Source organism: Zingiber officinale, chromosome 4A (genome assembly GCF_018446385.1).
Source record: "Zingiber officinale cultivar Zhangliang chromosome 4A, Zo_v1.1, whole genome shotgun sequence".
Taxonomy (NCBI): Eukaryota; Viridiplantae; Streptophyta; class Magnoliopsida; order Zingiberales; family Zingiberaceae; genus Zingiber; species Zingiber officinale.
In genome coordinates this window covers 35,929,111-35,942,871 of record NC_055992.1, presented here as the reverse complement: position 1 = coordinate 35,942,871, position 13,761 = coordinate 35,929,111, and the positions used below count along the sequence as shown (strand labels likewise).

Here is a 13,761-nt window from a genome sequence, read left to right as displayed (position 1 = left end):
CGGTAGCTCGTTCTCTGGACCGGACATGGGAAGTCGGAGAGGGCTCGGTAGCTCATTCTCCGGACTAGGTCTGAGAGGGCTCGATAGTTCGTTCTCAGGACCAGGTAGGGTTTAGGGCTGGGAGCTCTAAACCTGGATCGATCGGTGACCGATCGATACTGTTGGTTGATCGATCGGTGACCGATCGAGAACCAAATAGTGTGTTTACAGTGATTACGATCGGTCCGGTGACCGATCGGTAATCATACAAAAGCGAAGAAGATCGGAGAAGAAGAGGGATGCGTGGACCGATCCACTGAGTCTGATTGGTCCACAGACCGATCGAGAGTTCGCAACTCTACGGAGCGTCTGATCGGTCTAGGGCGATCGATAGGTCCGATCGGTCCCCAAGACCGATCAGAGAAGGTCTGGACCGATCAGGGTGGAGCCTGATCGGTCCAGCTCTAGCCGTTGAGTCACAACGGCTAGCTTTCTGTTGTATCCTCTGCCCTCTTCGCAGGTTCGCAGGTTCAGGATATAAAGGGGTCGAGTGCCTCTACAGTGAAGAAGTCTCTCTTTTCTTTCTGATCTTACTGCGATTTGAGCTTTGCTGAGCTCCTCTTTACTGAAGCTTCGTGTGAGCTTCCCTCGACTGGTTGATCAGCTGCTGTTGGCATCATCCGTGAAGTTGCTGCTTCATCAACGGACTCCAGTCGACGAGAAGAAGGCAAGCAAACTTGGTAGAGTGTATTTACATTCATATTATCCATTGTTTCTTGCTTTATTTCTTGTACTCCTTTATTGTTGTTGCAAAAGAGATTGTGGCGAGGTTTCTCCACCCAGAAGGAGTTCATATTAGCCGGTTATCCGGGGTCTCATCCACCGACGGATTGATAGGCTTCGTCCACCTTACGGACACGCCGAGGAGTAGGAGTATCATCTCCGAACCTCGTTACATCATCGTGTTTGAGGTTTGATTTTCTCCACTTTCATTTCTACATTGTATTTCCGCTGCGCTAACCTAAATTGTAGGAAGAAACGATAATTTGAGGTCGGCTATTCACACCCCCCTCTCTAGCCGCATCCGAAGGTCCTAACAGGATGATCGGACATCTGGTGTTGGGAAGTCCAAGTAGGTCAAAGAATTGACTGGATACTTGGCATGAGGAAATCCAGATGAGTCAAGGTTGACTAGACATCTGGTGGAAGTCCAAGTAGGTCAAGGGAGTGACCGGATACTTGGCACGAAGAGAAAAGTCCAAGTGGGTCAAAGGGATTGACCGGACACTTGGTAGGGAGACCTGGCAGGTCAAGGGAGTGACCAGATGCTGGGCATGATGTACCAACAGGTCAAGGTTGACCGAATGTTGGTTTAAGAGGCTTGGGACTTGGTTTTGGGTAAAAACCAAGAGCTGGATGGATTAGTGGATCGATCCAGGAGCTGGATCGATCAGTGGATCGATCCAGGCTTTTCCCCAGTGAACAGAAAGCCTCTGGATCGATCAGTGGATCGATCCAGGCCTTTCCCAGCGAACAGATAGCCTCTGGATCGATCAGTGGATCGATCCAGAGGTCCCAATCGATCAGCCGATCGATTGGGACACTACTGGTTCGCGCGATAAGCGCTGGATCGATCCGTGGATCGATCCAGGCGTTTTTCCCAGAGCACAGAGGCGCTCTGGATCGATCCGTGGATCGATCCAAAGCCTCCCCGATCGATTGGGAGCTTTCCAATCGATCGGGATTCGACCGTTAGCGTCGATTTAAGCCGCAGGCGTTCATTTCCTTCGGCATCGCTTCCACGACAAAGCTCAGATCTTCACCAGCGACTCCACAGAGCTCTCTACGCCAGTTCTTGAAATTCTTGGAGGTTCTTCCAAGTCAAGAGGCGAATCTATTGCAAGAGGAAGAAAGCTAGGGTTAGGGTTTTCTTGTACTCATTGTAAGCTTTGTGCTTGTATTTTGTATCCTTTCCCCTTCTTCTTGTAGTGTGAACTTGTAGAGCTTCTCCGTCTTCGGTAGTTACCGAAAAGGAGGTTTTTATTAGTGGAGGGTGCGTGAGTAGGTGTGGATCCTTGGACTAGTCACCTCTTGTGAGGTGGATACCAAGTAAACCAACCTTGTTAGCATTGTATGCTTTTGTTTCTTATATTTCCGCTGCATATCTCTGAAGAAACGAGCAATGCCGACGACGAGCACGCGAAGAGCTATTCACCCCCCCCCCTCTAGCTACTTTTCGGTCCCAACACTAACGTGCTACACGCTGCGTCACACTACCCATGAGCGGACCAACGGAGCACCGAAGAGCAAACTGACGTGCTACCACGCTGCGTCACGCTATCCATAAGCGTCACAACGAAGCACCAAACAGTGATAAAACAGGCGATGTGCTCGACAATAATGGAGCAATCCTATCACACAGCATGCAATCATGCGAATGGTGCATGACACTAAGCATGGTAATATACTGAATCAATCTATATACATATATGATGTGCACCATAGCAAATAAATCATATCAAGAGTTCACAGATCAGATAGGGTATCACACCTAGGTCCTGAACATGGTGAAACATGGTTATATCACTACCCCTAAGCATGTGTAATCAGGTAAGTAATAACATGAGATGCAAAACAAACAAACAACCAAACATGTAACAGGTATTGGGTAGTGACTAACCGAAACAAATAAGAAACATAATCTTTGCTAATTGTTAAATTCATTACTATGCATATCAAATGACATAAGTCAAAAGTACCCGCCTCCAATAGGATAAGTCCAATCAGTCCAAATCTGACGTCGAGATACTCGTCTCGCGTCAAAGTCCTGTATCCAATAGATATATGATTATTTAGCTAAATTCCTATAAATAGCTAAATAAATTCTTTAACTCTAAATTAGGGCAAAACCCTAATTTCAAAAACACATAAACCTAATCAACATACACATGATCGTCTAACCAAATCCTCCAAATCGGAACATGATCTACAACAAGTATTTAAATACACCTAATCCTTACCCTAATTCATACCACCACTGATGACTCACAGCCGAAAAGTATGATGTCGGTCGTTGCAACCTGGCTAGGTGAAGTTGTTGATTTCCCAAATCCGCACCCTGGATCAAAATCAACACATTAACCTTTGAGCATAAGACTCAAATCCTGATCCATCACCTGAAACTAAACAACAAATCACTCACCACTCAAGCTGCACAGATTAACAGCCTCAATCCTGTAAATGAGTCAATCCCCTGTTCACAATTAACACTTTAAATCTTAGAACCATAATCAATCCAATGCAGCAAACGAAACAATGGATTTAATTTAGCACGAATCCAATTTATGCACTTCTCACCTCAATGCAACACTGTAATCGTTCAGTGAAGAAACTAGAGGCTGCTGAATTGAAAAGAAGCTCTCCATCAATTACTCTCACTAGTTTCCAATTACTAGAGCGTAATCTAAATCCTCAATTAATGAACACACTTCGCATCCAAACCTCAACAAACCTAAAACCAAAAATCGAAATGTCTTACCCAATTCCTTGTGTCGGCACTAGGGCTGAGGAGGAGCAACGCCAAAAAGGGGTGGGTTGCCGACGCTAGGGCAGAAGAATGGCACCACTGGTCGGCCTTGTGGCCGGCAAAGGTGGATCGGTCAAGAGAGAAACTTGACCGACGGTGGCTCAAAGATCACCGGCAGCACTGGATCTAACGATCGGACAGAGGCGAGGAAGAGGAGATAGGCTCGGCGTCGGCAGTGGAGATCAGAAGGAAGAAAGAACAGAAAGGATCGGGAGAAAAGAAATGCACAGATCCGAAAAGGAAGAGAGAATCGGCTGGGAAAGAAGAAATGAAGAGGAGGGGAAAAGTGGAGATCGGCTCGGGAGAGGAGAGGGGATGAAGAACCGCCTCGAGCGGTTAGGGCTCTGGAGGAGAAGGCACGGGCGAAGAGAAGGAAACGGCGAGAGAAAGAAAAGAAAACAGAAAGGAAAAGTAAAAAGAAAATAAAACTTTTCCTCATTAAAACAGGGTAGTCTAAACAGGCTTTCCTGGGGCCCCGTTTTTATCCCCGTAAATTCGTCCATACGAGTTCCGAAAAATCTCCAAAAACTCTGGAAAATTCCCTTACTAATATTCGCCTATTTTCAGTATTTTACACCCAGAACTTGAAAAGGCACCTGATGGCAGTTGATTCACCCATACGTAGGTACTCGTCAAGATGATCGGCGGGGACTTCGTAAGCCAGTTGACGAATCGTAGCGATGCATTTTTGTAGTGGTGATAACCCTTTTCTTCGTACAACATCGTCCCTTTGTTGAAAAAATGTTGAATGATTCTCTAATGCATTCACTATGCGGAGGAATAACTCTCTTCGCATTCGAAATCGTCTTCGAAATATTTCATCGTGATACACCGGGGTTATAGAGAAATAATCATTGACGAGTCTCTCATGCCAGCTTCACGATTTCTTTGGACGAACCTTCTTCTGCGCATGTCCCTCCTCTGATATGCTTCCATAAGTTGTTGGTGTTGTTGAAGAACCAATAACATCAGTTCTTCACCCGGATCATAAGCTTGCTCATCGATTTCAACATGGACTTCGTCTTCGCTTGTCGAGCTGGAACTTGAGCTAGAGCTGCCTGTAGAATGAGACATTTTTGGAGGAAACACGTTTTAGTATATGTGTTTGAGAAATGGTATAATGGTATATATATATATTTTTTTTTTTCTCATGCAACGGCTAGTTTGTAATGACTAGTATGCAACGTCGCGTTGCAACGGCTAATTTACAACGGTAAGTTTCCAACGGCTAGTTGCAACGCCTAGTTTGCAACGCCTAGTTTGCAACGGCTAGTTTCCAACGGCTAGTTGTAACAGCTAGTTTGCAACGGCTAGTTGTAACAGCTAGTTTCCAACGACTTGTTTATAACGACTACTTTACAAAATTTTAATAATTAAAAATCACATTAATCGAAATGAGAAATACAATAATTAAAAATTACAATCACTCAAAAATATAATAATACTAGAAAATGAATGTTAAGTAAACAATTCAGATATTCCATCTTGACCTAATATCCTTGCATAGACATTCATGTATGATAAGCTGCTCCTTTGTCATCTGCGAGGTGTCTTTGTTCAATATTTCGTACTCCTTCAACTTCAAGCGACGATTCTTAGCTTCAGATTTGGACAATGTAACTTTTGCCTTAATCTCCTCTACTTCGAGTTGTTTTTGTTTCAAATCGACTTCGGACTTCTTCACGCTTGTGTACTCAGTGAACTTTGTGATAATATTGTTGTAGTTTACTGTCAGATCCTCCATGGTCGATTTTACTTTGTCTTTTCCCTTTCTTTTTGCTGTCTTTTGCCCCATTGGACGAGTATCTTCATAATCCAGGTTTATACTCACATCTTGGTTGGAGGAGGTGTTGCTTGCTCCCGACTCTGAGGTCCTCGTCATCTTTGTGGCCACAAAGTGATTAACGGACTGTGGAGTAAACATTGGACGGTCTTTGACAATTCTCCACACATGTTCGAGATTGAATGCAACACCATTGTTTTCGGATAGATATTTTTCGTACGCAAACCTCAATATATCTTCATCACTGTGACCACTTCGATATGAACTATAAATACTATTGTAATTTGCGTTGAATCGATATACCTTCTTTTGGTTTGTATTATGCCAATGTGACCGTATAACATTTACACTTCTGGTGTTTGAACCTAGGGGAAGATTCTCATTATAGTAGCTTGAAACCCGTCCCCAAAAAGCATCCACCTTTTGATCATTGTCGATTATTGGAACATCACTGATAGTGACAAAACTTCTCGCTAAGACCTCGTCTTCAACCTTTGTCCAACTTGAACGCTTTCTTGTACCCTCAGCATTTGAAATCGTCTTTTCTAAATTGACCACCTCAATTGGGGATTCACGGTTGGAAAGTTGAGTCTCCGGGACAAAAGTCAGAGTTGCAGGTTCGTTCGACATCGAAGGAGTGAAAGACATACCAGTTGTGTGCGGGGTACCATATCCATGAACAATTGACGGCGTGAAATATGGATGGCTCATGTTTTGTCAATATTCAGCTGGAAGCGGTTGATATGGACCTCGAGGGGCATAATTCAGAAGATTCATAGAATTTCCAAAACTTTGGACATTTTGAAGATTTTGTGGAGGAAACGACATATTAGGAAATGGATGTGGGTATTGATAATTTGGTAGAATTTGTCGATTTTGGGAAGATGAATATTCTTTCGACATGTTTGTAGAATTCAAGAAATTGGTAAAAAATGCCCTATTATTTTCATCCATTTCGGATAGAAAATAAGTGTAACGACCACCTTTCTTACTACTACTACTACTCTCTACGGATGACCGTTACTTAACTACTAACTCTACTTAACCGGTATGATCGAAACCACGAGAAGTCCTTACCGAAAAATTTCGGTAGAGTCTCCCCTATATCGGTGACCAAATTCATCAATACATGCAAATAATAAACCATCAGCCACATGCGGCTGGTATATATACTTCACAACCACGCAGTAATAAGATACAACAACTTTAAAAAAAAACTATTCTAGCAATAGTAAATGAATAAAGCTCCAACAGTGGAAATAACCAAACTAAAAATGCGGAATAGACTCAATTAGCAACATCAGAAAAATAAGAAACAACTCTTTAACAATCTCAATTGACATAAAGCATAAAGTATGACTCAATTCCCCAGATCTCTCCCACAGTCCTGACATCACACACCATCCGCACCACCTTGTCGCATTCCTTGCTAAATCTTTTCCTTTCATTTATCTGCAGTAAGAGGAAATGCAATCTATAAGCAAAATTTGCTTAGTAAGCGCTATCTAACTCACAAAAACACGAATGTGCATGAATACGAGAAGAAACTATAAACAGAATGCTTTAAAAGAAGACATATGAAGCTGCTCATGTCAAAAGTACTGAAACTAGAAATAAATCTGCTCATGCATAATCAATAGCAAAGCACTATAAACTGCATACTCATGATATACAAGGATAAAACTGCATGCTGGTAGATAAAGCTAATCATGCTCAATAAACTAATCAGGAACAAACAAAACTGATACTGCATGCTTTGAATTAAAAGATCTAAACTGGCTGACTCTAAACATAAGTGAAGCTTATTTCCTTTGTTTGAAAACTTATACTTTAATACTTTTATACTTATGTGAAACTTATTTTACTTGTTCAAAAGCTTATACTTATAATACTTCAAAATAGTAATCAACTTCTCTTGGGCCCAGGCGTAGTACCATCTTATGCGCGTTCCTTAATAGGTTGGGGTAGCCACCAATCCTAAAAGAGCAGACCTTGGTCTATCAGGGCCAATACCTTAGAATTGGACACCTGGATTTGTTTAACGACAACCTTGGAAATCGGATACTAGCCTCTTCAAAGTAAAATATCTTATTATCTTAATTATTTCTTCTTTAAATGCCTTGGCATTTTATCAAGCACCTTGTGTGCCAAAATCCCTAAAGTCTTGACTTTAGGATCTACTTAAGGCCTTGGCCTTTTCTTTCTTCACTTTATCTCTCTTATACTTATTAATACTTCTAATAAAGGAATGCTTCTTAAAAAGAAACAAGGAATCAACACTGCTAAAGGGAATAAACTGCAATGCTACAAAATGCAAAAATCTGCACTACTACAAAAGGTAAAAATCTGCATTATAAACTTATTAAGAATCTGCATGCTATACAAGCTTAAACTAAATCTAAAACTTGTTAGAATTAAAACCTATATTGTATGCTTCGAATTAAAAAGAACCAATCTGTTCCTTCTGCATCATGGGTATTGGATTTGCGTTTGCTTAGAAATCTAGCAACCTAGGACATTATATGTCAACAACTAATATGTTGTGATAGCTATGAGAGACCTTGGCAAAAACTTTCAAAGTGGCACCCACGATCCTAGAATTCATTGTATCAAATTCTTAATAAGGTTTCTTGGTGGGCAAAGTCTTGCCACTTAGATATGGTTCTTGAACGGCAGATTCTTGGCTTGGCTTAAGAGTTTCTCTTGCACCATGACCATTTAGATGCATAGGCACCCTTGGTTTGGCGGGCCTACTCTACTTTAACAAACTTAATACCTGTGGTTTATGTCCTATGGTTAATACTTGGTCCGATGGAAAGAATAGCAATCATTTCTTCAGTACTACTCAGCCAGGATTGAAAAGGGTGTTTACAGCATTTTCTCTGATTGATACCTGAATAGACATTTTTCTACTGTGAGATGGTTGGTTTGGTGTTTTAAACGTTCAGATAAAACTCTGAGGACTATCATGGCCTTTGCTCAAGCTTAGTGGCATTTTCTTTGGCTCCTCGGATGTTGTATCATCTTCATCAAAAACATGAAGTCTCTCTCTCTCTACACTATTGTACTCATGGCAAATTAGTTGTTGAGTTGGAAATACCAGAAAATAGGCTAGATCATCTTTCGGTCAGACAACTTCAGACCTAGATGTTAATAGAGTTTGCCTACACATGTAGTTGATCTATAGTAGTGTTTCCTAACTATGCTGATGTACCAAATTTTCTCTAGATGCATTCAAGTGACTAATTCTGTTCAATCAAATCTTTCAAACAAAATTATTAAATTAAAACACATTTCCAAATAATCAAACAAGAGTGATAGATTACCTACTCAGGATCCAACACATCATTGTGTAAAGAAAAATAATTGTCTATTCTAAATTGACTAAGACAATTCACACATTGCTACAACGAAACATAAAGGACACGGACAAAACTTAAAGCTAATCATGTTCATGCTAAAAGGAACAGAAGTTGTTCCTGTTCGAAACTCATGGAAATCTAACTTGCTGAATTGAAGTATAAGAAGTCAAGCTTGCTGAATTGAAACCTAAGGAATCGAACTTGCTGAATTGAAACTCAAGGAATCAAACTTACTGAATTGAAACTATAGAGTAACCTCAGCCTGATCAACTCTAAGACAATAATTAAATCCGAACCCCATAAAATCTGAATCAAAGAACCACAAGCTAAACAAGCAAACAAGCAAACCCTATCTCAGCTTCCTATAAAAACTCACGACAGGGAGCCAAAGGAAATGAATGTTGTGCTAAACAAAATTTTACAGCATAAATCTGAAATCTGTAGAAATCTAAACCATATACCTAACTAACCAATTAATTTCTTTCCTTGAGATTCTCGGCAGCAGACTTCACAAGGAATTAACTTCACAGCATGCTCCAAAAAGATCAAGAGACACAAGGAAAACTCAAATCGAATTCGGAACTACTCTTACCACAGGTGAGTAGCAACTTACCTCGGTTTCTTGAACTCATAGCCGGAAGGGAAGAACTCTAGGGTTTCGGGGACTTGCAAGATTTCGGCCTCTTCCCCGTGCCTACCGTTCCTTCTTGACGAGGGGAGCTCGGATCTGAGAAGAGCTCGAAGAAGTCCCCTTTGTCCGGTCGCCGGAGAAGCCCTAGCTTCCTCGGCTTCGTTTTCGCCCGAGAAGGAAAAATGTCGTCGCGAGCACACGAGAGGGAGAAGGAGAGAAATTAGGTCTCGGAGAAAACTTAAGTCCTCTTTTCTTATAACTTGGGTTTCGTCATCAACTATACCTTAAATATATTTCTCTCCTTCTTAGATTAGCATAGCCCGCTGGCACACCTGGTCAGCCGGGTTTTGACCGAATCAAAGGTCTTGGGTTCAATTCTCGGCTTGGACATTTTTTATCGAAACTTCTTCCGTCTAGTAAAAATACTAAACGACTACCAAAAATTACATAAAAGTACTCTAAAAATCCCTAGAATATTTCTAAGGCATTTTTGAATATTTTTAAATTACTTTTAGGACTCGAATTGAGGAAATTTGGGTTGTTACAATTCCCCATACGTTATAAAAAGTTCGTCCTCGAACTTAGAATAATTCTGGATATTTCTGTGTCATACTGTCCTCACGCTCCCAAGTAACTTTCTCGTGCTTCTAATTCTGCCAGATGACCTTCACTAGTGGCACCTCTTTGTTTCTTAGTCTCTTGACTTCTCTGTCCACTATCTGTGTAAGTCTGCTCTCCTAGCTAAGATCCTCCTGGATCTGTACTGACTGAGGCTGAATCACTTGGCTAGGGTCGTGGAGACACTTCTTTAGCATGAAGACATAAAATACATTATGTATTGCTGACATGTCTTGTGGTAAATCCAACTTGTATGCTACTTTCTCAATCCTTTCTGTGATCAGGTAGGGTCCTACATAACGGGGGCTTAACTTGCCCTTCTTGCCAAATCTCATCACTCCCTTCATAGGAGCAACCTTGAGAAAGACTGAATCCCCTACTTGGAATTCAAGTGGCCCACGACGTGTGTCAGCATAACTCTTCTGTCTACTCTGGGCAGTCTCAATCCTCTGTTTGATGATAGCCTGAGTGTCTCATCATCATCTCAGTCTGAATGGCTAGCTCTACTTCCATCTCTTTTCTTTCACCTGCTTCTTGCCAGCAAATAGGTGATCTGCACTTCCTGTCATACAACGCTTCATACGGTACCATCTTGATGGTGGCCTGATAGTTGTTGTTGTAGGCAAATTCAGCTAAGCATAGATACTTGCACCAACTTCCCTTGAAATCTAGCGCACAAGCTCTGAGCATATCTTCTAAAATCTGATTTACTCGCTCTGTCTGTCCATCAGTCTGAGGATGGAAGGCTGTGCTGAACTTGAGTTTGGTGCCTAGTGCATTTTGAACACACTCCCAAAAGTGAGAGGTGAAGCGTCCATCTCTATCAGAAACAATAGATTTAGGAACTCCATGAAGTCTAATAACTTTCTTAACATACAGTTGTGCCAACTGCTCTATAGAATGGGACACCTTGATGGTTAGAAAATGGGCAGACTTGGTCAATCTGTCCACTATTACCCATATCGCATCATATCCATTTGTGGTTCTTGGAAGACCTGTTATAAAGTCCATGGATATGTCTTCCCACTTCCATTCTGGTATTGGGAGAGGCTGTAACATTCCTCCTGGTCTCTGGTGCTCTGCTTTGACTCTCTGACATGTCAGGCAGGTACTGACATATTTTGTAACATCTCTTTTGAGTCCAGACTACCAGATTCTCTGTTTCACATCTTGGTACATCTTGGTAGAACCAGGATGCATGAAGTATGGTGTACTATGAACTTCTTCTAAAATTTTCTTTCTCAATTTCTCATCATTGGGGACACAAAGGCGGTTCCCCTGATAAAGAATTCCACTGTCTGATACTCGAAACTCCGTATTTTCTTATTTTTGTATCTCTTGCTTGATCTTTTGGATATCTGGATCTTCACTTTGCTTTCTCTGTATATCCTCAAGCAGGGTTGACTCTAAGGTCAATGCAGAGAGTTGCCCATAAATAATTTCCATACCAAAGTCTGACAACTCCTTCTGCAGTGGTAGGGCTAATGATGACAAAGACATCAGGGATGCACTGGATTTTCTGCTTAGTGCATCTGCCACTTTGTTGACTTTGCCTGGGTGATAGAAGACTTCACAGCCATAGTCTTTGACCAACTCTAGCCACCTGCGCTGTCTCATGTTTAAGTCTTTCTGGGTGAAGAAATACTTTAAACTCTGATGGTCTGTGAAGATTCTGCACTGGACTTCATACAAGTAATGTCGCCAAAATTTCAGTGCAAGGACCCCAGCTGCCAACTCAAGATCATGAGTGGGGTAATTCTTCTCATAATCTTTGAGTTGTTTGGAAGCATAAGCTATAACTTTTCCTTCTTGCATGAGAACAGCTCCCAGACCCATCTTGGAGGCATCACTGTAGATGTCAAAACTCTTGTCACTAGCTGGAACAGTCAGAATGGGAGTACTGATCAGTCTCTTCTTCAGCTCTTGGAAACTCTGCTCACATTTGTCTGACCACTCAAACTTTTTGTTCTTTCTGGTCAGGGCTGTCAGTGGAGAGGCTATTCTGGAAAAATTCTCCACAAATTTTCTGTAGTACCCAGCTAAACCAAGGAAACTTCTGATGTCCCTGGCGTTCTTGGGTCTACTCCAGTTGTTGACCGCTTCTATTTTGACTGGATCCATTTGGATACCTTCTTTAGAAATTATGTGACCTAGAAACGCCACCTGATCTAACCAGAATTCACACTTTGAGAATTTAGCATATAGCTGTTTTTGCTGAAGGGTCTGCAATACTATCCTCAAGTGTGTATCATGCTCCTCTGGGGTTCTTGAATAGACTAGAATGTCGTCAATGAATACGATGACAAATTTGTCAAGGTATTCTCTGAACACTCTATTCATTAAGTCCATGAAGACCGCTGGTGCATTAGTCACACCAAAAGGCATGACTACAAACTCGTAATGCCCGTATCTGGTCCTGAATGTCGTTCTGGGTATATCCCTTTCTTTCACTTCTAACTGATGGTACCCAGAGCGCAAGTCTATTTTAGAGAACACTATTGCCCTCTTTAGCTGATCATATAGATCATCTATTCTAGAAAGAGGGTATTTGTTCTTAATTGCTACTTTGCTCAACGCTCTAAAATCTATGCACATTAGCATGGATCCGTCTTTCTTCTTAACGAACAACTCTGGATCTCCCCGGGGTGAATGACTAGGGCGGATGAAACCCTTGTCAAGTAGCTCCTAAAATTGTTCTTGTAACTCTTTTAGCTCTGCTAGAGAAATTCGGTACGGAGCTTTTGAAATTGGACCAGTACCCAACTAATTTCAATTTCAAACTCCACTTCTCTGTTAGGAGGTAGTCTAGGTAGCTCTTCTGGAAATACCTCTAGATACTCGCAGACTACCCGAACATCTTCCTGATTGGGTCTTTCTTGTTCTTCTGTATTCACAATGTACGCAAGAAAACCAGTACATCCTTTAGCTAACATCTGGTGAGCTATTAGGGAGGAGAGGAATTTCTGGGTCTTCCTCTTTGGTACTCCCGTGAACTCAAAGGATGGTTCACCTTCTGAATTCTATAAACTCTTCATAATGCTTATTGGTGATCCATTGGCGGAAGAATTCTTCATGAAACTCTGTCTCGGAGTCAGTCCAGCTCATCTGATTGACTACTCTCTTGCTCTTAACTCTCTCTCCCTCCACATACGAGCATTTCCTGATAGGCAGAAAGAGGCACACTTGACATTCTCGACTTCTGGCCAGTCAAGAAGCTCCATGGTGCTCTCTAGTGTCTTGAACCAAGCCTGATCATCCCAGGGCTCAGTTGTGCCTGAGAAACTTTCTGGCTTCAGCTTCAGCCATTGTATCAGGTATGCTTCTTGTCTTCTAGGTGTTGTGGCAACTTCCAAGGCGGCTGGTGGAACTTCAGTCACCACTGGAGTCTCCACATTGATGGTTGGAGGAGTGGGAGGAACTGGCTGCTGATTGGCCATCAGATTGGCAATCACTTGTTGCTGCTTTGGGCAACAACTTCAGAGAGATTGGGCTCAGTTGATCTAAGCTCTTCATTCTCCTGATCTTGGTTCTCAGTACGAACAGTACGAGGACGTCCTTTTCTTGACATCTAATTATGCAAAGAAAAAGACTTGGTATCTTCTCTATCCTTTCTAAACATACTTATGTATATGAATAAAAGAGAAACAAAACTTCTATCTTACTAAAGCGCATATATATAAGCTATTACTCCATACTGTAAATAATAAAGAAAGCATAAAAGGAAAAACTTAAATACTTTCTTACTTGAAGACGGCAAGGTTGATGCTGTTGTGTGATGCTGGAGAATGAAGACTGCTCTGAT

General features: G+C 41.6%; 1 protein-coding gene and 1 long non-coding RNA gene across 2 annotated transcripts; both read right to left on the bottom strand.

Annotated features, from left to right (window-relative positions):
* Window positions 1-3,000: 3,000 nt before the first annotated feature.
* Window positions 3,001-3,360, bottom strand: LOC121973255. Its single transcript, XR_006109454.1, has 3 exons — window positions 3,337-3,360; window positions 3,182-3,232; window positions 3,001-3,097 (listed from the first exon to the last, which is right to left on the bottom strand). It is a non-coding gene; the product is annotated as an uncharacterized LOC121973255 (long non-coding RNA).
* Window positions 3,361-5,036: 1,676 nt separating this feature from the next.
* On the bottom strand, window positions 5,037-6,059 carry LOC121972343 (glutathione S-transferase T3-like). Its single transcript, XM_042524026.1, has one exon. It carries the CDS (start codon window positions 6,057-6,059, stop codon window positions 5,037-5,039), a length of 1,023 nt encoding a protein of 340 aa, XP_042379960.1.
* Window positions 6,060-13,761: the final 7,702 nt, after the last annotated feature.

Excerpts from the sequence above, each read along its gene's own strand:
- LOC121972343 (XM_042524026.1), bottom strand. The coding sequence starts at position 6,059 with ATGAGCCATCCATATTTCACGCCGTCAATTGTTCATGGATATGGTACC.